Source organism: Schistocerca cancellata, chromosome 5, assembly GCF_023864275.1.
Source record: "Schistocerca cancellata isolate TAMUIC-IGC-003103 chromosome 5, iqSchCanc2.1, whole genome shotgun sequence".
NCBI lineage: Eukaryota > Metazoa > Arthropoda > Insecta > Orthoptera > Acrididae > Schistocerca > Schistocerca cancellata.
Window position 1 is genome coordinate 146755791 of NC_064630.1, and position 24338 is coordinate 146780128.

Below are 24338 nucleotides of genomic sequence, written 5' to 3' on the forward strand. Positions count from 1 at the left end.
AACACTGCTGTCTTAGCTATAAGTATGATCTCTACTGCCTCTGACATTGAAACACAAATGAGCATTTACTTTGCTTGCTTACACACTATTATTTCATGTGGCATTATACATTTTGTGCCAACTCTTTGCATTCACCATGAACATTCTTAGCTCAGGTGAGTTCAGTCACACAAGTCTGCAGTGTCGGCTCAGGAACTTCATGTAGGCTGTTATTCAGGTCTCTACAACTCTGCCATCCCTGTATTTACACCTGTCTGATTTGTAGTTGGTTATATTGACTCATTCAGAAGAAACTGCTTCATTCATTTAGTGAATATTATATGGAAAACCAAATTTTACTTGGATAACAACTGCCATAAGCATTTTACAAAAAGATGTACACTATTGTAGTTGGTTACAGTTTTAAAACACTTCCCGCAAAACTGGAAAAGTGTAGTGACAAACTCCAGGTATTCAAATCCCAGTTGAAATGTTTCCTTGTAGCACACTACTGTTCCTTACTGGAATTCATCACAATGCTTGAGAACTTTTCCCTGGACTGTGTTGTTCATTCATGTACTCTTACAAGTCCTTCATATTTTCTTAATTCTTTCGTTTATAAATTTTATAATTAGCAGTCTGTAAATTATGTACTGACTATTTTTATGGCCATTTAGCTGTGGCTAGCAAAGCCACAAGGGACCTTTCTGTAAATACCTGTAAATACAATAAGCTGGCAAATATCATCTCCATTTTTAAAAATTTAAACAATCATCTTTTCACTAAGTGACAAGACACAACTAAAACTTCCAAAATAACGTAATTATTTTTTATACAACAATATAACTTACGGTAGATAATGAAGTTTTTCCCATGATGTAACTTCCCTAAGGTCTGCACTCTGTGGATATCTAACATCAACTCTAAAGCATCTGACAGAGCCCCCTGAAGTGGCCACAACACATGTACTGCTGTTTACAAACTGTAAGAGAAAATTTGTAAAAGCTGATATACTGTGATTGAGTTTCACAAGAGATGATAATAAAGAGAAAAATCTTTAACTTATAATGAAAAAACGGAATTAATAGATTTTTAATTCCTCTTAGTTTACTTATAAATTTTGCAGCTCTTCATGCAATTAAGAGTTACATCTGCAGGTATATTTCCACTTCTTCAAAATGAGATATGCCAACTATCAATGGGAACAACATAAGACAACATGTCTATTCAAAAATTGAAATCAAAATTAAGTCACAAATTATTTCTATCACATAATTTGAACTAAGTTTTATTATGCAACTAATAACAAGTAATACATAAAATGCATTTTGCGTATATGTGACTGAATATGACAGAAAATAATATCTGATAACTTTGTGTTCAAAACTTCCACTCTTTTGTACCCAAATCATGCCCCTTTATACTGTTTATCAATTTGTGTTCAAAACTTCCACTCTTTTGTACCCAAATCATGCCCCTTTATACTGTTTATCAATGAACGTTGTACAACAGGGTGATCAGTCTGTGGATATCAAAGTAATTTCCTGTTTTGGGCTTTTAATACCTACCACATTTTCTGCAACCCTTTGCTGCTCCTGTCTTGCAATGGGGCTGAGGGCCAGAGGAGTGCTTTATAGCACTACTACTACAACAAGAATGAACATCCACCACCAAACTATGCCCAACAGCATAGCTGATCACCCAATGGTGCGACATGCTGCTGAGCAAACAGGTTTAAGTTCATGACTGCTTTACAATCCATGCCACCTGGAATCTGCTCTCCAGCACCAACTTTTCTTAATCACAGAGACAGGAGTTATATAAGCAAGACATTCTTTGTTCTCTTAATACTCACAGCCTCAATCTCTGCTAACCCAGTGTACCCACACCTTCTACCCAACAGAATCACCTTCCTCTGTCCTGTCACCCCTCCAAATCCCACCTTCAAGTCATACTCCTTGTGCATTTTGCCTGTGATGGGACTACAACAGGATGTGCACAATAGGTGAATTGCGGAAGTCTTGCATCAGGGTCTTCCACAGGGATTATGACATCTGTGGCAAGGTGTTGGGAGTGGCATAGGGATGCACCAGGATGTTGCGTAACTTGGATGGGCTATGAATACCACTCACGGAGGTTTGACTTCAGAGCAATTCCACTCAAGCTAGAGAGGATTCTTGATTAACTTTATAGGAAATTGGTTATATGTGATGACTTCAATATTAATTTTGAATGTGACTGTGCAAGAAAAAGAATGTTAGTAGATCTACTAAAGTCTTATGATCTGATGCAGATTGTGTATTTTTCAACTAGGGTGCAGGGGAACAGCAGCACAGCCATAGACAATATTTTTATTTATTCTTCATTACTAGATGGGCATTCTGTTAGTAAAAGGGTGAATGGCCTTTCAGACAATGATGCACAAATTTTAACACTAAAGGCTTTTGTACTCAACCAAATGTCACATATAATTACAAACTATGTAGGAAATTTAATTCAATGGCAATAGAGAGTTTTTTTTTAAAACTCATCAAGGAACAAGAGCAGCAGGATGTTTATAGTGCCGATAACACAGATAACAAATATAATGCTTTCCTAAACACATTTTTCATGCTCTTTTTGGAGTTACTTTCCATTAGAAAGTACTAAACCGTGTACTAGCAATAATAGGTAGCCCAGGTGGTTGACTAGTGAGATAAGGATATTATGTAGAACACAGTGGGAATTATATGAAAATGTTAGAAGTAGTCACAATCAAGCTACAGCAGCTCATTACAAACAGTATTGCAGGGTGCTTAAAACTCTTTTTAGGAAGGCAAAGAGTATGTGGAATGCAAAGAGAATAACTGATTCACAGGATAAAATTAAAACCACATGGGCAGTTGTGAAGGAAGTGTCTGATCAGCTGCACAAGGTCGACGATATAAAGCCAGTTCATAGTAAAAATATTTCTGTTACTGACAAATCAGATATATGTACAGTATTTAACAATCATTTATTGAGCAATACTGGTATTTTAAATAAAAATTTAGTTTCTACAGAGAATCGTATAACTCTCTTGGCAAATGCCTTTCTGAGATTGATGTCTGAACTACTCCTCTGTGATACAAACAAGGGGGCATAGTCTATATCAATTCAAGCAGGCCAGGAAAAAATCTTACCTTCATAGTCTCAGATGTTATTGAATTTAGCGTATGTTAAAATGAAGTACTAAGTAAGGAACACATTTTTTTGCTTTCTCCAAAAAACTTCCTGCTCCAAGATACAGCCCTCCAAAGGTGACACTGTGCATACCATTTTGAATATGCGAATTTTGGAAAAAAAATTAAAAATGCTGTATCTCTGGAACAGTTCTAGATATTTTGATGGGTTTTTTTATTTGAAAGATAATTACTTCATGATTCCCAAAAAATCTTCCTCTTGGACTCATCTGTCAAAGTTCTTTTATCATAGCGTTCTGAACTTTTCCTGCCAACCTGTACAATTTTAATTTTTTTCTGTTGGTTAGTACCATATAGTTCTACATTCCCTGAAAAGGAGAGCTTCCACTTTTACGCCGAACAGATTTTATAAGCAATTGAAATTTTTGCCATACATAAAACCTGTCTTACTGCCACATTATCACATAACAGGCTCATAAAAATCAAAATCTAGCCTTATTTAACATAAATTTGATTTTGTAAGATGAGTAAGAGACTCATTTTTCAAGCATTTTAAATGGTTCCAAAATGTATGTGAAAGGCCCAAAGACAAAGGTTTCTATTTATACAACTTCTGTGCACTCTGTTTTGTACTGAAATTAGCCAGTCAATGAACTAAAAATGTGTTCCACTGCTTCAGTATCTTCCTTTGATATAGAGTGATGCCTTTCTGTTGAACCAAAAGGAACTGAAACACTTACAGTCTTCAACACATTGTGAACAAGAAGTGAGCACTGATGGCGTTGTTGCTGTCCTTCAGCTGGAAACCTATATCCAGCAGCTGGTCCACGTGGTAGCATAAAGTTCACTACAGTTTCATTTACCTCATAACTGGTGTCTATAATCTCTGCAATTCACCATCACAGTCATACAAATACACCACAAATACCCCCTTCTCAGGTTGTGGATCTGAATATTATCCTGCTGTTTCTGAGGTGTTGGCTGAATGAACAAAATTTCTTCTTTCTTGTTCTTTAAAGTGTGTGCAGTATGAGTTCGCCCATCACTTATAAAGTGTTCTTCTGAGTTCCTTTCACAGGAGTAGTTTATTTGGACCACTCTCCTTTTCTCGACTCACAGAATTCTTCGATTTCCTCTTTCGACAAAAGAGTGAGGGCTGTGGATGTGTAACATTTCACAACTCTCGCAAAATCTCAGCATTCTGAATCACAGCTGTATTTGGTGTGGAAAGGTTATGTTTTGTAGCATGGTGCTTCAGCAGGCTTCCTACACCATCACAAGGCCCCCTTCCCATGACCAGTAGCACTGTATACCCAGTCAGTTGGCACAAGCGACTTACTCGATTCAAACAGCTGGTAACGATTTTTAAAATAACTAGGAGCAATATGAAAATAATGATGACCTTCTCTGCCAGTTTGCAGCTGAAGAATTTTGCGCATTGCTATCAAAGCACATGCTGAATCATGTCCTGTGTCATCACTTATAACTGCAACACTTATGGTCTTGTTTTGAAATATGTCACTCTGTAAAAATTGAAACCTGTCATTATTGCAATATACCGTCCACTTCTTGTGGGAGAATTACAGACCAGTTCTCAGCAAAATCACAGTGAAGCACACTAAACATTAGTTCTTTAGCCTGTACACACCCTTTCACTCCTTCAATGTGTTACTGTCGTAATTTCTTCAGTTGCTGCTTTCACTGACCATTTACCAAGTTCATCAGTGGAAACTGTCAAAGGCAACAGTTTTCTTAATTTATTTTCCTCCATGTCACATATGTAATTTTTGCAGAGTTATCTGCTACATCTTCCAGGCCACATGTCTGTAAAGACAGTCCTCCCTTTCTAGGGCAGTCACCACATTCTCTTGCTTTATATTTCAGACTACTATTGACTTCACACACCAACCAAGGTGTCATATGTCACGTGCTCCAGTAAGTTCTTCAAAGTGACCACACAAAGTTCAAAAATTCGCACAGTACATATGCATAAACAGACATCTCTAGGTGGGTGTGGAACTACCCACTTAGGTCATAGTGCATAAAATTTTTATCTTCCAATATGTGAGGTTGTATAGTTGCCTTATAAATTGCAAAAGTTTCTGTAATACTGCTGGTCATGTACCTCTTCACTTTAACAACCTTTTGATCTTCAACTGATACAGGTACAGTGTATTTTTTTGTTGGCACTCTGGCAAGAACAGAGTGCAGACTGCACTATTTGAACTTGAGCTGCTTCTACAGGATGACCATAATAGGGATCTGGTCTTCCAAAAACTCCTTTTACAGACCTCACACTTCTTGATTTGTCTATCATGTACCTTAATACTGATGGAAAGTGGTTCAAAATTGTTTTCTTAAAAATGTCTGAGGAATAATAGTTGAAACTTGCATCTTTTCACTGCAGGATGCTCAATATTCAACAGCTGAACTGATATTTGTGAAAAATTCCTGGCAAGAGGTGCAAGAGTGATTTCGTTCATTTTCTTCTGAAGATGGAATTTCTACTTTGAAGAGTGTGGTCAGTTTTGCTGCAGTGTATTCATCCATAACTTTAGTAATTTCTCTGCACTTTCTTGATGCATAGAGCTTACCACTCAACTTCACTGACCACAGTTTCTCAACAGGACTAACACCTACCTCTGTAGTTGACTGATCCAGGGTATTTAATTCTTCCTCTTTTGGTGCAAAATCTGCATCACCTGCACAATGGGAGGCTTCACCTTGTTCAGATGCTATCATTGTTGTTATTCTGCCAAAACATTTAGAGCACAAAAAGTTCTCACTGGAAACAGCTTCACTTTGAAACAGTCTTCAAATGTGAACACTAATTCCCAACATGAACAAACACCGTTTTTTTGTCTTATATAAAAACTCTTTTATGGATATGCAAATAGTCAGTATGCTTCACTCTCTGTGGTCCCAGTCATAAGACATTTCAAACAGTCCTTTTCACAAAACACACCACAACTTTGTCAACTGTAAATTCCTCACAAAGACACAGAACTCACTGGATGGTCTCAGATTTCTTAAAAGCCTCATCAATTAACAAATTAGCACTGAACAACTACAATACAGAAACCTGCAATGAACAACAACGACAAAGAAACTGAGAAGAAACTACAACAAAGTATAAGAAACATCTGCACAATAAAAGTGAAAAGAAATAACTGCAACAAAGACAACAGAAATAAACATTGTAACAAAGAAATTAGTAAGAAACAACTTCAGTGGAGGCATACATTACCCTTGAAAGTTAAAAAAAAACGATTTTTTAAAATAAAAAATGTTCAACTTAAAAATGGAAGCTCTCCTTCACAGAGAATACGGTACTACACGGTGCTAATCAACAGAAAAAAATCTAACTTTTCTGGATTGCATTTTTGAAAAACAAATTTTTCTGTAAACTATAAAAAAAATTTGAAAGGCAACAGTAAAAGAACTTTGACAGATGTGTCCAAACGGAGGATACCATTGTAATCATAAAGCAATTATCTTTCAAATAAAAAAATCTAACAAAATATCTAAAACTGTTACAGAAAATTTTCCAAAATTCGCATCTTGAAAATGAAGTTCGCAGTGTCATCTTTGGAGGCCTGTACCTCGGGGCAGAAACTTTGGGGGGGGGGGGGGGGGGGGGGGGGGGCACGTTTCTTACTTACTCCTGGAATTTTAACAGATGCTAAATTCAATAACGTCCGAGACTATGAAGGTAACCCCCTGCCTGAAGTGATACGGATTATGCCTTGGTGAGATTGAGTCAATAATTAAATCACTGAAGACTAAGGACTCTCATGGATATGATGGCGTGCCTAGTGGAATATTGGAATAATACAGCCACTTTATAAAAGGGAGAAAGGGATAATGTAGACAATTTTAAACCTATTTCTATGCCATCAGTGTTTGCTAAAGTTATTGAAAAGGCTGTGTATATAAGGATAACTGATCATTTTATATCACATAATTTGCTATCAAATGTACAGTTCAGCTTTCTAAGTCATTTAACATCTGAAAATGCTATATTACCATTTCTCTGTGAGTTACTGGATGAGCCAAACAAAAGGGTTTGAACTCTAGGCACGTTTTGATTTAACTAAGGCATTTGATTGTGTTGATCACAAAATATTGCTCCAGAAATTGTACCATTACAGAATACAGGGAAAAGCTCACAATTGATTCACCTCTTACTTTTACAACAGACAGCAAAAGGTCATTCATTATTCACAGTGTTGAGAATGGCTGTGATGTGGGGTCTGAGTGGAGTATGGTCAAACAGAGAGTGTCAGTGTTGGGGCCACTCCTGTTCCTTATTTATATAAATGATACGCCCTCTAGTATTAAGGGTAACTCTAAAATACTGCTGTTTGCTGATGACACTAGCTTGGTAGTAAAGGATGTTGTGTGCAACATTGGCTCGATTTCAAATAGTGCATTTGATTGCATAAGTGCATGGCTTGTAGAAAATAAACTAATGCTAAATCACAATAAGACTGTTTTTACAGTAATATTGTTTTTACAGTTTCTAACACACAATTCAACAAAACGTGATGTTTTAATTTTACAGAATGGGCATATGATTAGTGAAACTGAACAGTTCAAATCTCTTGGTGTTCAGATAGGTAGTGAAATGTGGAAAGGCCATGGTCACGATCTTGTTCAAAGACTTGATGCTGCCATTTTTACTATTCAAACAGTATCCAAAGTAAGTGATTGTTTGACACAAAAATTAGTCTACTTTGTTTATTTTCATTCGATTATGTCATATGATATTTTATTTTGGGGTAACTCTTCCTATTCTAAACAGATTTTTTGGCTCAGAAACAGGCAGTTCGGACAATAAGTGGTGTAAGTTCACGTACTCAGCAGAAATCAAACCTGCATTTGGATCAGACTTCCGTAACTCTTGTGCAGAAAGGTCTACAGTATACTGCTGAATCCATTTTCAATAAGCTACCACAATAATTCAAAAATCTTAGTAGTAATCCACGCGCCTTCAAATTGAAACTAAAGAGTTTCCTCATAGGTCACTCCTCCTAGTCTGTCGAGGACTTCCTTGAAAAATTAAGCTGATACTTGTTGTATTGTTGATTGTGTTCACTTAAACTTATGGCTTGACATTTTCTGGGTTCATGAACATTCCATTTTTATCTGTTATTATTTTTGTGTTGTAATTTCATGTACTAACACATTCCATGACCTGGGAAATTTGCTCCTCAATTTGGTCCTACAGAACTATACATGTAAACAAATAAATAAATAAATGCACCAGGTCCAGTGCCTCTGTGCTGAATTCCAGTCCCCTGCTGCCTCTCCTCCTGGAGGGGGGGGGGGACACAGCCGAAGGGGGGAGGGAGGGGGGTTGGGGTGGAGGAGGGCTGGAGGACCCAAGGGGGCGGGGATGGACTGGAGGAGAGGGCTGGCGGCAGATGGGAAAGGAACCACTCTTGTGGGGGGAGCAGCAGGACAGAGGACTGGCCCAGCAGTGGAATGGGCAGGGGGCCCAGCAGCAGAAGGGGAGGGTGGGATACCGGTTGATGGAGCTGTATAATGGAAGGTAATTCATTCAACATGGTGTTTTCACACCTACTTTTGTAAATAAGCTAATAAGTATGTCAGTTTGCCATATTCTTAATGCAGGGTATGGAATTTTTGGCACAAAGTTGAGGAGTAGAAGTATTAAAATGTCTGAAGTAGCTTTTGCAACACGTTGTTGAATTAGAGAGAACTTTGTAGCTGACTATGGCAGTCAGTCAGCACCTGAAATTTTCATTACATTCAAGTAGCTCCAATTTCCAAGACCTTTGTATATTGCCCTATTGTATTGCATGGGTCCTGAAACTAAAGATAAGTGTAAAAAGTGAGGAAAATCACAGAAAAAAAGACTAACTTTTAAAGTAATATGTCTTGTGCACACAGAGTAGGCATTTGGTAATGGATTGTGAATTAAAAATTTCTAGTATGTGTAATCATTACATTGAATTAATTGTTTAACAACACAAAAGAGAGCTACACTCCTGGAAATGGAAAAAAGAACACATTGACACCGGTGTGTCAGACCCACCATACTTGCTCTGGACACTGCGAGAGGGCTGTACAAGCAATGATCACAAGCACGGCACAGCGGACACACCAGGAACCGCGGTGTTGGCCGTCGAATGGCGCTAGCTGCGCAGCATTTGTGCACCGCCGCCGTCAGTGTCAGCCAGTTTGCCGTGGCATACGGAGCTCCATCGCAGTCTTTAACACTGGTAGCATGCCGCGACAGCGTGGACGTGAACCGTATGTGCAGTTGACGGACTTTGAGCGAGGGCGTATAGTGGGCATGCGGGAGGCCGGGTGGACGTACCGCCGAATTGCTCAACACGTGGGGCGTGAGGTCTCCACAGTACATCGATGTTGTCGCCAGTGGTCGGCGGAAGGTGCACGTGCCCGTCGACCTGGGACCGGACCGCAGCGACGCACGGATGCACGCCAAGACCGTAGGATCCTACGCAGTGCCGTAGGGGACCGCACCGCCACTTACCAGCAAATTAGGGACACTGTTGCTCCTGGGGTATCGGCGAGGACCATTCGCAACCGTCTCCATGAAGCTGGGCTACGGTCCCGCACACCGTTAGGCCGTCTTCCGCTCACGCCCCAACATCGTGCAGCCCGCCTCCAGTGGTGTCGCGACAGGCGTGAATGGAGGGACGAATGGAGACGTGTCGTCTTCAGCGATGAGAGTCGCTTCTGCCTTGGTGCCAATGATGGTTGTATGCGTGTTTGGCGCCGTGCAGGTGAGCGCCACAATCAGGACTGCATACAACCGAGGCACACAGGGCCAACACCCAGCATCATGGTGTGGGGAGCGATCTCCTACACTGGCCGTACACCACTGGTGATCGTCGAGGGGACACTGAATAGTGCACGGTACATCCAAACCGTCATCGAACCCATCGTTCTACCATTCCTAGACCGGCAAGGGAACTTGCTGTTCCAACAGGACAATGCACGTCCGCATGTATCCCGTGCCACCCAACGTGCTCTAGAAGGTGTAAGTCAACTACCCTGGCCAGCAAGATCTCCGGATCTGTCCCCCATTGAGCATGTTTGGGACTGGATGAAGCGTCGTCTCACGCAGTCTGCACGTCCAGCACGAACGCTGGTCCAACTGAGGCGCCAGGTGGAAATGGCATGGCAAGCCGTTCCACAGGACTACATCCAGCATCTCTACGATCGTCTCCATGGGAGAATAGCAGCCTGCATTGCTGCGAAAGGTGGATATACACTGTACTAGTGCCGACATTGTGCATGCTCTGTTGCCTGTGTCTATGTGCCTGTGGTTCTGTCAGTGTGATCACGTGATGTATCTGACCCCAGGAATGTGTCAATGAAGTTTCCCCTTCCTGGGACAATGAATTCACGGTGTTCTTATTTCAATTTCCAGGAGTGTACATGCAAATGAGGTGAGACATCCAATATAATACATGTAAGTGGGTTTTTTTCTACAAATGGAATGGGGCATGACAAATCCAGCTTTTATAAAAAAAATTTCAATGAAAAAACGAAAGGAAAATAAGAAAGTTCAAGAGAAAACTGAAAGAAGCTGTGAGGCTACATAATGCCTCACTAAGTATTGTGTAGAATGTTTTGAATTAAGAGTCCACTCAAGCCCAATTTTTATGAGAAATAGTCAACTAAGATATTGAAGGGGACTGGCCCAGACACAAAACAATACCCACTTCCATTTCCCCAGCTCTAATCATAGCCTTCTTAAAAGAGCTTTATAGGCTCAGAAAACAAAACAGTGATTTATGCCAGACGGGTAAGATTCATATGTCAATTTCAGTTCACCTTTTAAGTATGGTTAGGAAAGTTCTGGCAGAATGTAAATAGTTTTAGATTAGAGGAGACAACTCAGTGAATAGTGGGAGCACTGACACATCGAAAGGCACACAAAAAGGATGGAAGCTTGGACTATACTATTAATGGGCTAGAATGACATCCCCCCCCCCCCCCCCCTCAAGATAGTGTATTGGGTTCAATTTTGTTTAAGGAACACAAATAGATTTAGGAGGGGGTGACAGGACACACGAAGGGGATACTTGGGTCTGTACCCAAGTATCCCCTTCGTGTGTTCTGTATGTGTAATGTGTTGGTAGAGACTGACGTAAGGAGGATCAGTGGAACAAAGAATGTGTTGCTAGGATAACTCCCATGTACACAGTCTAGAAAAGATGGTGCTCGAGGGGGGAAGGGGGGGGAGGGGGGGCCCTGATGTCAAGGGTTGTGAAACAGCCACTGAACTAGAGTTTGTTGTGGTCAGCAGCATGTTCTGGCACCGGGTGGTCAAGTCTGCTCTTGCCACAGTTTGACAGTGGTCGTCTATTCTTATGGAGATGTCCACACAAAATGCTGTGCAGAAATTTGCAGTGGAGCTGGTACACAACATGGCCACTTTCACAGGTGGTCCTGCTTCTGATGGGACAGAGTAAACCAGTGACATGGCTAGAGTAGGATGTATTGGGCGGGTGAGTCAGATACGTTGTAAGCCCTGTGACGAAGGGTTGGAAGAGGTAGTGAGATAAGGATGGACTGGGATGATGTGCATGTTGGACAGACAGCGGAGTGCCATTTTAGAAAGGGTGGTAAGGACTGTGGGTCTCTTTCTCTGGATATGATGATTGATAGCAAACCCTAGCAGAAGATGTGGTTCGGTTGCTCCAGTTTGAGATGATATGGAGTGATGAGAGGATTGTTCCTTTGCATCTGGTTCTTGCAGGTGGTGTAAGGATATAGCACGGGAAATCTGTTTGTGGGCTAGCTCTTGAGCAATAGTGCCTGTCTGTGAAGGCCTTTGTGAGATCTTCAGCATACTGTGCAAGGAAATTCTCATCTCTGTGGATATGCCATCCACAGATGACCAGGCTTTATTGAAGTGATTTTTGTTGGAAGGAATGACAGCTGTTAAGATAGAGGTATTTTGGGGGCTAGTGGACTTGGTATGGACAGTTATATGGATGGAGACATCAACAAGGTGCAATGTAGTGTTTCAAAATATAAGCTGAAACACTGTCACCTTTTCCCACCTGAGCAGCATCAGATAAGTAACAATTAATTATCTGAATTTATATTATTAAGTGTTTATCAGTGTACTAAACACATGTGTATTTTCTGTGTGTTAAAAGTCAAACACATCTGTTCATGACAACATGGTCCAGTGGTTATCTATGGCTGCGGCACGTGGCAGTGCAGGTCACTTGAAGTAATCAGCCACGAGCCAGTGAATAGGAAAGACCACAACTACATTGTCAAGAAAAGTGGTGCATACTATTATAGAGAAATAATTTTTAATTTTGTAAGGAAACATTTCAGTTCTGTATGGGTTCTTAATGAGTTCTCATCAGCTCTGTGTGTAGCCTTTATTCAGTCGTTATACTGACACAATAAAATCTCAAGCACAGAAAGTTATAAGTGAATGAAAACCTTTTTGGAGTTTTTTATTACCAATAACTTCTACTGAAATACTTAGATTAAAAATCTCACTAATCTACATTACCTATGGAAAAGAAAGGTAATCTTTAAAATATAGTAATGGGTAGTCAAGAAATACTGCAAATTACAGATGAAGAAATTATATCTCTGGCAGAGACTTTACTTGACTTAACAAATTCCAATGTGATTTAACTAATATGTTTAACTAACACAAGCATTTGAAGTCCTAACTTGTGCAAAATCTCTATACTCTCTGCTGAATGGTAGAACGAATTTGATTCAAGATAAAAGTTAACATACTTATAAATCTTCAGGTTATACGAATCATCAAGAAAAAGAGGAAAAGATATATTCATGATGTTAGTGGTGTTGCTACTGGTGACATGGTCCTGCATGAGTGAGACATCAATAAATTAAGATCATCCATTACATAAGGAAAATTTACTACAGAATTTAGCAGCAACACCAAAGGATATCTATGTCTAGGAAGAAGTCATCTTGGGATAAGAAGGACCTGGTGAAGTGAATAGGGGACAAGGTTTAGGGGCCACAGAGGAACGAGGAAAAGGTGTATTGGCTCTGGGTACAGACCATGAAAATATCATGAATGAACCTGAAACACACAAGGGATTTTTTGGGGTTTGGGAAGCTAGAAAACCTTCTCCTAGATGGCCAATAAATAGATTAGCATGGTGCCACACAGGTACTCATGACTGTGTCAGAAGTTGGTTTATACACATTCAAGGGAGAAGTAGTTATGTGTGAGGATACATCATCACATATGTAAGGAATGAGGTAGTGGGTTTGGAACCAGAAAGACAATGGGGGAGGTAGTGTTCGACAGCAGCAACTCCATGAGCATGGGGGATGTTGGTGTAGGGGAGGTGGCATCAACAGTGGTAACTAGGGATCTAGGTGACGATGGGCTGGGAATGTCAAGAGTCAGTGAAGAAAGTTGTTTGTATCTTTAATATGAGAGAATAAGCTTCAAGCAATTAGTTGGAGGTGTTGATCAACAGAATCGGAAATTTTGCCATTAGGAGCACAGTAACGAGGTACAAAGGGTTGTCTAGGATTGATGGGTTTATGCAGTTTGGGAAACATGTAGAATGCATGCTCATCGATTTTGCTCAGTGGTCAATTCAGCTATGCAAATATGCTGATGCATGGAGCAGGCCATTGGTGGGATTTCAACTCTAAACAACAGAAAAAATGCTGTGAATGGCCAGTGTTGGGATCACGTGGTGTGTACAGGCCCCTAGTGGCAGGACAGCACAAGGAGAGATGGGTGGCCGCCATCAATGGAAGTGTATGTGGCTGAAATCTTTTAGTGCTGGGGCTGTGGCCTTGGCACTGGATTTCTAGTGCCAAGTCCTGATAGAGGTTGTGATTTGGCTTTGATTACACCTTGCCTGTGGAACTAAGGTGAGCATTCTCAAACATTATCAATGAGTTCCTCTATTTTTGCCCAGCTCACCTTAACCCTCCTCTGTGCATAAGACTTCAAGAGGTCCACTTTGAGCTATGGAGCCGAGCATGAATGCGATTGTGTGCTCTATTTTCCTGTACTTGAGTTAAGTGTTGAAATTTTGAAAGACACAGATATGATTGGGGTTTTTATGTCAAAGACAACTGCGTACAGAGTGTCATTCGTTAAGGTTGCCTTATGGCAATCATGCGACATAATTTATGCTGTACTTAATTCTATTCTAAATGATTAGTGGAAAATCTCATATAAAGATGTGAAACAAATACTAACAAAGAGAGAGAGGGGCTGGCCAGTACTTACCTCAGCTCAGAACAGCCGATAGATTTTTGTGTTATCCATCGGCTGTACTGAGCTGAGGTAAGTACTGGCCAGCCCCTCTATCTCTTAATTCTATTCTGTCTGTTATAGTGTTCTATGTGATTTGGCCATCTCTTGAAATTACTTTCTACAGTATGCTGATGCACTGGCAGCAGCTAAAGGTTACATTACAATGGCACTATTCACTGTGAGTAAGCTGGCTGAAAGTTTTACATGCCGTGTAGAGTACCGCTGATAATTGCATAAAAAGCTCATATGTCTTTATTTGAGGTTGTTCTATATTATTAAGTCTATTGTTCCGTACTTAAAGAGAATTCAGGGCCTTGTGCTTATCTGTCTTGCTATTTGTTTTCCCTTGGTTATTCACAGCTGTGATCTTGAAGAAAAGTGACCTTAAATGAGTTATCTGTCAGTTTGTACTGGCCACTGTTGCTTAAAGGATACTCCTGTCTTCAAGTGCCTTAAAGTGTTGTGTGTTCGGCACTGGTTGGTCAGACCCCAGTTTTATTTAAGAAGATTAATTTACTTGGCTATTGATTAATGACAACCACACACTTAATACTATGTTAAATTTCCTTTTAAATATTTAACCTACCTGATTTTACCAGTCAGTTACAACTATCTCTGCTTAATGAAAATTTGCATTCCGCCTTGTGTTCTGCTGACGTTACTGGCCTGTTTAACATTTTCGGTTGCAGCCATTTTTTTAAAGAAATTGGTGTTATTAATGGTTCCAGCCATTGCTCTCATTATTCTCAATGAGATTTGTGCGGTTTGTAACTAACTAAATTTGCTGAAGTGGGTTTGAGTCAGCTGTGGTCATCTTGCCTACTGCTTTACCACTTTAAATTTACCTTGCTCATTTTACTGTTGGTTAGCTATGGTCATTTGAGGATAAAAAAAATTTTAATAAAAATAATTTGGAATGTCTACATGGAGATGTAATTGAGACTGCTCTCTGGAATTAGTGGACTTAAATCATTTTTAAGAAAAGGGTAATTGTTCTGAAAATGCTTCAGACAAATTTAATGCCAGTACAGATTTAATTGAAATTGCTTGTATATTATAACACAAGGGCTTCAATTGTAACTTTTGTGGGAATAACAGTACAGTTTTTAAGGAAAGAAATGTTTTTAATTATGTAGGTCTTTTTCTGTATTTCTCAAGTACCAATATATGAACTGTCTGCTTTGATGTTAAAATAAATTTTGCGAAGAGTTAAGTGGCTTACCACTCAGGGACCATGGTGTCCAAACAAACTACCTCCAAAATTTAATACCACCCATCACCTCCCCATCCTGGGTGAGTTTCAGTTGGGGTGAAAAGGGAGACAGAGTCACACAAGATACTCTAGGATAGGCCTAAGTATTTGAGTAGAGATTGGAGGTTACAATGGACTTCTGAGATTGGATTACTATGGTAGAACTTGTAGGTGGGGGAGTCAAGATAATTGGCAGAAGCGCTCTGTCAGGTAGTAACTACAATTCATCATGACAGTGTTGAAGCCTTTGTCTGCACAGAGGATGATTACACCAAGGTTTGTCTTGAGGTTTCAGATGGCTGTTTTTTCTTCCACTGAGATATTTGCGTTCCAGATAAGCGACCTGAGGAAGGAGGCCAAGTTGGAGGTAAGGGATTCCTGAAAGCTAACTCTGGATCAATCAGTTGAAGAAGAGAAGGTCCAATCCAATGGTGGTATGAACTGTAAGAGTCTAGTTCAATGTTGAGATTAGATGGCTTAGGTTGGAGGAATTGGTAGTAAAGATGTGTTTCCACTGCAAGGATTGGGAGAAGAAGAGTAGGCCTTTGACAAGTCCAGCATGGTTGAACTTAGATGGGGGACTGATGGTGAGGACCTTGGGTAGAACTGAAAGTTCTATTGGATTAAGATTTTCAACGTATAGGTTGCAACAGTGTTTTGTGTAATGTTAAGAGGAGGTTTTAGAGGAAGTTGCTGATGGGAAACATCAGCAAGGCAGTGTTTGGGTGCTACGAGGGGTTGATGAGAGGTCAGGTTTCACTGGGTGTAGGACAGGTATTGATGGACAGTAGTGCACTGAGGTGTGAGTAACATTTTAATAAATTCTGATAATTTTTGGAGATGGTGTCTGGTGTGTTCTTTGAGGTGTTGGTGGACAAGGATTTCAGTTATGGAGATATGGTGAAGGTACTTCAGATTGCACAGTAACAGTATCTTGTAATGGGAGTAGAAGTGGTCCTGGGGTGCCAGTGAAAGCAGCTGTATCGTATCAGCTTTGCTGCACTCACTGCACAGCATTTCATGTGGCCTTGACCACCAAACAGCTGTCTACAAGAATAAATAACCACTGTTAAACTATAGTAGAAGAGCAGTGTTGACCACACAATTGCAGAATATGCAGCTAAGCACAACATAATCAAGTTCAATGGTTCACTCACAAACCATGCCCACTGGATCCTTCCCTCCAGCACCAGCCTTTCTGAGTTGTGTTGATGGGAGTATCCTTGCAACACACACTTTGTCCCCATAATCCTCCTGCTCTCAATCTTCACTAACCTACTGCATCCACACCTACCCAGCCATCTCCCCCCTTTCCCTGTCCTGTCATTATCTCCCAAACCCATTCCACCGAAGCATCATCGTGCATGACACATATTCACCAGCACTAGTGCCTGTATGTTGCTTTTCTATGCCATGAACTTGATGCCTCTGTGTCCTGCATTCCGATCTAACATGTATTTATCTCCCTCAGAGATGCCACCCACCTTTCCTCAACTTTCATTCTCATCTCATTTCTCCCTGTACCCTCCTCTCACCCCACCTGACACTAACTCTCACTCCAGCCTACTGACTGACATGCAGCCCCAGCACTACTTGCTGACCTGCATCCACAGCATTGTGTGTTCAGTTGGCACAATGTAACTGCATATAGGTGTGTGTGTGTGTGTGTGTGTGTGTGTGTGTGTGTGTGTGTGTGTGTGTGTGTGAGAGAGAGAGAGAGAGAGAGAGAGAGAGAGAGAGAGAGAGAGAGAGAGAGAGAGAGAGAGTGAGAGAGAGAGAGAGTGAGAGAGTTAGTTTTCATTCTTTTTTTTGTGCCTGCTGAGAACTCATCAACTAACCTTCTAGTAGTCTGAATGTAAACCCTTCTCATCTATGAATTGAGTCTGTCTTCTAATGTGGCTAGCAACAGGATAGATCTAAGTTCCACACATACGAAATGCTCTGTTATGATAACAGCTGAAAAACTTACTGTCATGTATCTGAGGAGTAGCCACAAAGACTCAAAAGCATCTGAGGAGCAGCCACAAAGAAGTAGCGGAAAAGAAGGGAAGCAAAAACACTGGGTGTGATGATGAAATGAGGGCTGTGTAGTGCTGGAATGTGAACAAGGAATGAGAAATGCCCTTCCCACTATCCTTCCCACCCCTCCCACAGTGTTATTTCCCCATCCACCAAGCCTACACAATAATACTTGTCCATCCCTCACAGCCCCTGCTTCCAACCCCCTATCTCATGGCTCATATCCCTGTAATATGACCTAGATACAAGACCTGTCCAAGACATTCTCCCACCACCACTTACTCCAGTCAGGTCACAAATACCAGCTGTCCCATCAAAGTCAGGGCTACCTGTGAAACCAGGCATGTGATTTACAAGCTACGCTGCAACCACTGTGCTGCATTCTATGTAGGCATGGCAACCAACAAGCTGTCTGTCCAGATGAATGGCCACCAACAAACTGTTGCCAAGAAACGTGTGGACCTCCCTGTCCAGAGCATGCTGCCCAGCAAGACATCCTTCATTTCAATGACTGCTACACAGCCTGTACCATATGGATCCTCCCCACCAACACCAGCTTTTCTTAATTTCACAGGTGGAACTTTCCCTGCAATATATCCTATGTTCCTGTAACCCTCCTGGCCTCAACTTTCATCAGTCATTGTCCTCACCCATCCAGTCCCTTCTCTGTTCCCATTCCAGCACTACATAGCCCTCATTCCACCATCGCACCCAGTCTTTTTACACTTCTCTCCTTTCCCACCCCTACCCCTCCCCTGCCATCCGTCTAACGTCCCAATTGCTGAAAGCTGCCCCACCCTCTCTTCGTCTTGTTCCTGCGCATTCCCTAGCAGCACTTCACTGTCGCTCACACCTACCCACATCCCTCCCTCTCCCTGCACCAGGTTCCTCCATACCCCCACCCTGTCACCACTCCCATCATGCACTGCTGCTGCTTGCAGTGTGGTTTCAGTTGCAGAAACTGCAGTCATGTGTGTGTGTGTGGGGGGGGGGGGGGGGGTGCGCACGCTCTATTTTTGACAAAGGCCTTGCTGGCCAAAAGCTTATTTGTGACAACGCTTTTGTTGTGCCAATCTGCAACTCACCATCTCTATTATATGGTGAGTAGCAACTTTTCTTCCATAATATTGGTATCTATATAACTGATATTACTGTGATATTACAACCTCTTACTGTTTTGAATCAATGTATGTAAAATTTTATCCACATATTTTTGGTTAAAACAGGATAAAATTAAATTCTCATGTTCTTTAAGCAGTGCTTCACAAATCTGAAGAGCACTGCATGTATACGTCCAACTAAAATAATTTTAACTACATAACTTGCATTTATTAGTAAAATACTTACTTTTATTTCAGTAATATCACCACAATTGGGAACAGTTCTCAGTTTTGCAGGAATGCTGTATGACTCATCTTCATCAGATGCATATGACCAAAGTGCTAAGTGGCAGATCTGAAAAGGAAAGAAAAGAGGATTAATACCTTATTTCAGTATCCAGAAGAATGGCTGACATCAACAAAATCAATTAAAGAAAAAAGGCACTGGTCTGGAAATAAAGACATTTGGTAATGTTTTTTCTTTCTCTAGATCATTCTTCTGAAATCTGATGCTTAAGAAGTTGCTGCATGGGATGATGGATAATGTGGGTCATCAACTTCCGCCTTCATTACTTGAATTCCAGTCCTTGAACGGCACATTGGTATGTATCTCTCAGCGCTGGTGGGTTTCTCTCTCTCTCTCTCTCTCTCTCTCTCTCTCTCTCTCTCTCTCTCTCAGCCAGTCATCAGTCTTCTTACTAGTTTAATGCAGACCGACATGAGTCATGAATTAATCACAGTATATACTGCAACCTTATTCCAACCTCTCCCCCCCCCCACCCCCACCCCTACAGCTTTTACCCTCTGTAGCTACCTCTATTAGCATAAAAGTTAATCTCTGATGTCTCAATAAATGTTCCATCATCCTGTTTTTTTCTTTTCACTGTTTTCCATATATTCTCTCTTTGCCTTTACAAATGTCTGCTTGTGTCTGTATATGTGCGGATGGGTGTGTGTGTGTGTGTGTGTGTGTGTGTGTGTGTGTGTGTGTGTGTGTGTGTGTGTGCGTGTGCGCGAGCGCGAGCGAGAGTGTATACCTGTCCTTTTTTCCCCCTAAGGTAAGTCTTTCCGCTCCCGGGATTGGAATAACTCCTTACCCTCTCCCTTAAAACCCACATCCTTTCATCTTTCCCTCTCCTTTCCTCTTTCCTGATGAAGCAACCGTTGGTTGCGAAAGCTTGAATTTTGTGTGTGTGTGTGTGTGTGTGTGTGTGTGTGTGTGTGTGTGCGCGCGCGCGAGCTGTCACAAAAGTAAGTCTGCAGCGGACCGATGACAATCATATCATAACACCTCAAGAAATGTTTGAATTCTTTAAAGAGCATATCAAAGGAACTACCTAAGTTTTTGTACAATGTGAGGAAATAAAAAGTCTATGACAGTGTCTTGAAGGAAAGGTACAACACTTGTCAGAAGATTAAAGGCACTCGATCTTTTCATTGTTTTGTACCCCATTCACACAACTTACTGAAGTGTAAGATCACATCAATTTTGCCTGATAGTGAACTTCATCAGTGTGAAAAACTTGTACAACTGTTTCTTCCAAATAAAGATATAGTGGCTTATGTTTACGATAAACGGTGGTGGACTGGCTAAGTTGATAATATTGACTGTCAAAACCACTATGTACATGTTGTATTTTATCACCCTCCAGGACCAAGGACATCTTTTAAAAAAATTGAGAAGGATCAAGTTTGGATGCCACTTAAAAATGTACTAAGGAAGCTGTCTCCCATGGAATTTACAACTGTGACTGGGTGAACTTACAATCTAACACCCAAACTGAGTGAACAAATTTCTCAAATGTTCAATGAGCAATGTACTAAAAACAAATAACAAGAGAACAATATAATGTAATTAGTATGCTTATTTTTAATAAAAAAGTAAGTAATCATAGATATGATTAAATTATATACTTTAACTGATATATTTTATTCCATAAGCCTAGATGTCGCAGATACTAAAAAACGTATTTTTGACAAGTTAATTTTTTTCCCATAACTTCTAATTTAATCTCAAAGATGAAATTTATAGTGAAGTTTGATACCATAAAGGTGCATTAACTGTGAAATTTTCAGATTTTTATCTGGTCCCCCAACAAAGATATTGCAGGCCACAAAATGGACATTTTTTAAAAATTCATTTTTTTAAATAGTGTGTATTTTTAAGTGTAAGCTGCTCACCATTGATACTCTATAAAAAGTAACTATACTATACAGTGTAATAGCAGAAAAATATTAAAGCTGCAAAATTAATCTTTCTTTGGAAAACTACTGTTCAAAAATTGTGGCTGATACCTTTGAACTATTAAAAATATATTAAAGAATACATTCAGCTAAGTGATAATGATATTAATTTGTAGCCCAGAGTGTGTTGAACTAAATGCATTTTATCTGAAAGGCTCAGGACAATCCACTACTGAATAATTGTAAAAAATGTAGATGCTTGCAAATACGAAAAAACGCATGCGGCCTGGAACAAATATGGCTGCCATTTCAAAATAATAAACAATAAATTTTTGTAAAAATATTTTTGTGACTACTAAACATTGGGGAATCCATCCAGCAAATATAAAATTTTTCTGAGATGGCCAAGCAACCAATTATTTTTTTCTTGGGGCACTTGGTATGGATTGACCCATATCTGCTGAGGAGAAAGTCACGGTGGTAGAATGGCCGTAGTTCATCAGCTTCTGCATACATACTCTCACACGGAGTAGTGTAAAAGGTGCCAGTCGACAAACAGACTCTACAGTAATGGACAGCTTTGAGATGGCATAAGAGGTACAAACATGCAGATGCATAAACAAAACACCCATGGTCTAGTTTCAAATAGACAAGGGACTGGTACAAATGGAAGAGGGTGGTTTGATCTGCTCCCCAGGAAGTACCACTGAGGACACGTAGGACATTCGGGGACTGCATACTGCGGGAAGCCTGGTAAGACATGTGGGAGGACCAAGAAAGTTTCCTATCCAGCATGAGCCCCCAAAATTTCACAGTTTCAATGAACGGAAGAGCAACAGGCCCACGATGTAAAGATGGTGGAAGACACCAATTGCACCGCCAGAATCATACAAACGGTTTTCTCAGTGGAGAAACGAAAGCCAATGAGTGAAGACAATTGAGACATCACAGAAAACCATTCATGACATGAACTAACAAAGAGACAAGGTGGTCAACTGCAGAATGGCATGCTCGGAAATCACAGACTGCGGTGGTTAGTAAATTGCAGGACTCTGCCACCATACCAGCCAGGGATGAATCATACATTCCACCACCTTGCAAACAAAGCTGGTGAGAGAAAGGGGGTAATAGCTAGAAGGAAGGTGTTAGTCCTTACCAGGATTAGGTATGAGTATAACAATGGCTTCATGCTAGCTTCTGGGAAACATGACCTCTGCCCAGATACACTTGTATGTATGAAGGAGAAAGTGCTTGCCCACAAGAGAAAGATGCTGCAAAATCGGAGTGTGAATTTTGGCTTGCACTAAGATGGAGGATCTGAATGAAGTGAGAGCATGATCTAGCTCCCTCATAGTAACAACTCACTATTCTGAGAAGAGAATGGCATCACCTGAGCATACTCCACTCAGTTTCTGATGGAGGAAGGCAGGGTGATAGTGGGAAATGCTCAAAATCTGCACAAAATGGTGGCCCAAGGTGCTGGAGATAGCAGTAGGGTCCACTATGACATCATCTGCTACTGTCAGGCCGGAAACTGGGGAATGGACCTTGGCCCCAGAGAGCCTTCAGAGGTTGGCCCACATGACGGAAAAGGAACTGGAACTATTAAAAGGATTAGTAAATGAAATCCAGCTAGCTTTTTTTGCTATTCCAAAGAAAGTGACGACAATATACACGCAGCCATTTACAAGGAAAGCGGTTTGTCATCGTAGGACGACGGCTAAAAATCTGCCGTGCATGTCTCCAGGTGTGAATAGCGTCGTGGCATGCCTCAGTCTATCAACGAACCGGGACATGGAGTGGTAAAGAAGAAGTGTGACAAATGAACATTCTGCAGCAGTAAGGATAAAGTTTGTAAGATATTCCACTTCATCATCGCAACTGGGGAAATGTTGTTCATTGAAGGTCGCCAGGGAGGACTGATTAGTTGGTTGGTTGATTTGGGTATAAAGGGACCAAACTAAAGGGTCGTCAGTCTCTTTTTTCAAGGTACAAAAACACCCGAAGTATGTTTGAGAAAGTAAAAGAGGAAAAAGGAATGGGGAACCACAGCTAAAAAGAAAACTAATGGAACGAACAAAAAACAGGGAAATCATACACCACAAGGAAACGTAGAAGAAGGTATTAAAAACCATAGGGCAGATGATCTGGGCTGGCTGATCACAAGAATAAAAGAGGATGAGCCAGCCACTCTGTAACACGTTAAAACGTCCACCCCAAAAAGACAAGGCGAGATGAACACACATAGGGAAAAGACGACAACCAAGACAAACCAATGCAAAGAAAGTGCGACAAAGTTAAAGTGGAGGGAGGGTGGCAGCCTCGGAGAGAAGGCTAAACGCCTACCCTCACAGATGGTACGATAAAAAAAATAAAAAAAAAATAAAAAAAAAACCCTCACGAATAAAATGTAAAACTAAATCTGCTGTTGAGGTACTGTTGTCCAACGGCGAAAGTAGGGTGTTGGGAAGGTTAAAAGTCCGACACAGAGGGGTTAAAAGCGGGCAATCCAGCAAAATATGGACGACAGTTATATGTGAGCCACAGTGACACCGAGGTGGGTCCTTGCAATGAAGGAGGCAACTATGTGTTGGCCACGTATGGCCAATGCAGAGCCATTAGAGAACCACAGAGTCCCTGCAAGAGGCCCACATGGAGGACTTCCCCATATTTGTAGGCTCCTTAATGGCACGCAGTTTGTTGCGCGTACTGAGATTATGCCATTCCGTCTCCCAAAACTGAAAAATCTTGCAGCGTAATAATGATCGCAGGTCAGTTACAGGGATGTCGACCTCCAGAAGCGGTTTCCGTGTAGCCTGTTTGGCCTGCCTGTCAGGAAGTTCATTTCCTTGGGGTCCACACAAACACCACGGAATGACTAGTCCGTTCCAGGGCATAGATGGACTCCAGGATGGTCACTACCAAAGGATGGCAGGGGTAGCATTGGTCGATAGCTGGTAGGCTGCTCAAGGAGAGAGTACAGAGAAGGAATGACTCACAAGGACATGAGTGGATGTGCTCAAGAGCATGAGAAACGGCCACCAGCTCTGCAGTGAAAACACTGAAGCCATCTGGGAAGGAGTGCTGTTCAGTATGTCCTCCATGAACATATGCAAAGCCAACGTGACCATCAGCCATCGGGTAAACTACTTCATTGCCCCGGTACATGTAGAGAATCGAGAGCAAGTGACAGCGGAAAGCCGCGGGGTTAACGGAGTCCATAGGGCCATGTCAAAGGACCACGCAAAGCTTCAGCCTAGGTGTACACCGTGGAGGCGTACGCGAATGGATCTCAAGTATAGGTGGTAAAGGCACAGACTCCACTTCAGACAGAAGAGATTGGACACAAACCG

General features: G+C 41.1%; 1 protein-coding gene across 1 annotated transcript in view; it reads right to left on the minus strand.

Moving 5' to 3' along the window:
• The window catches only part of LOC126187415 (nucleoporin Nup43), a 215863-nt gene that overhangs the window by 160764 nt on the left and 30761 nt on the right, over window positions 1-24338 (minus strand). Inside the window, exons 2-3 of the mRNA XM_049928482.1 lie at window positions 19049-19156; window positions 831-961 (exon numbers count right to left, since the gene is read on the minus strand). Coding sequence (XP_049784439.1) covers window positions 831-961; window positions 19049-19156 — 239 coding nt within the window. The remainder of the gene's footprint in view (window positions 1-830; window positions 962-19048; window positions 19157-24338) is intronic.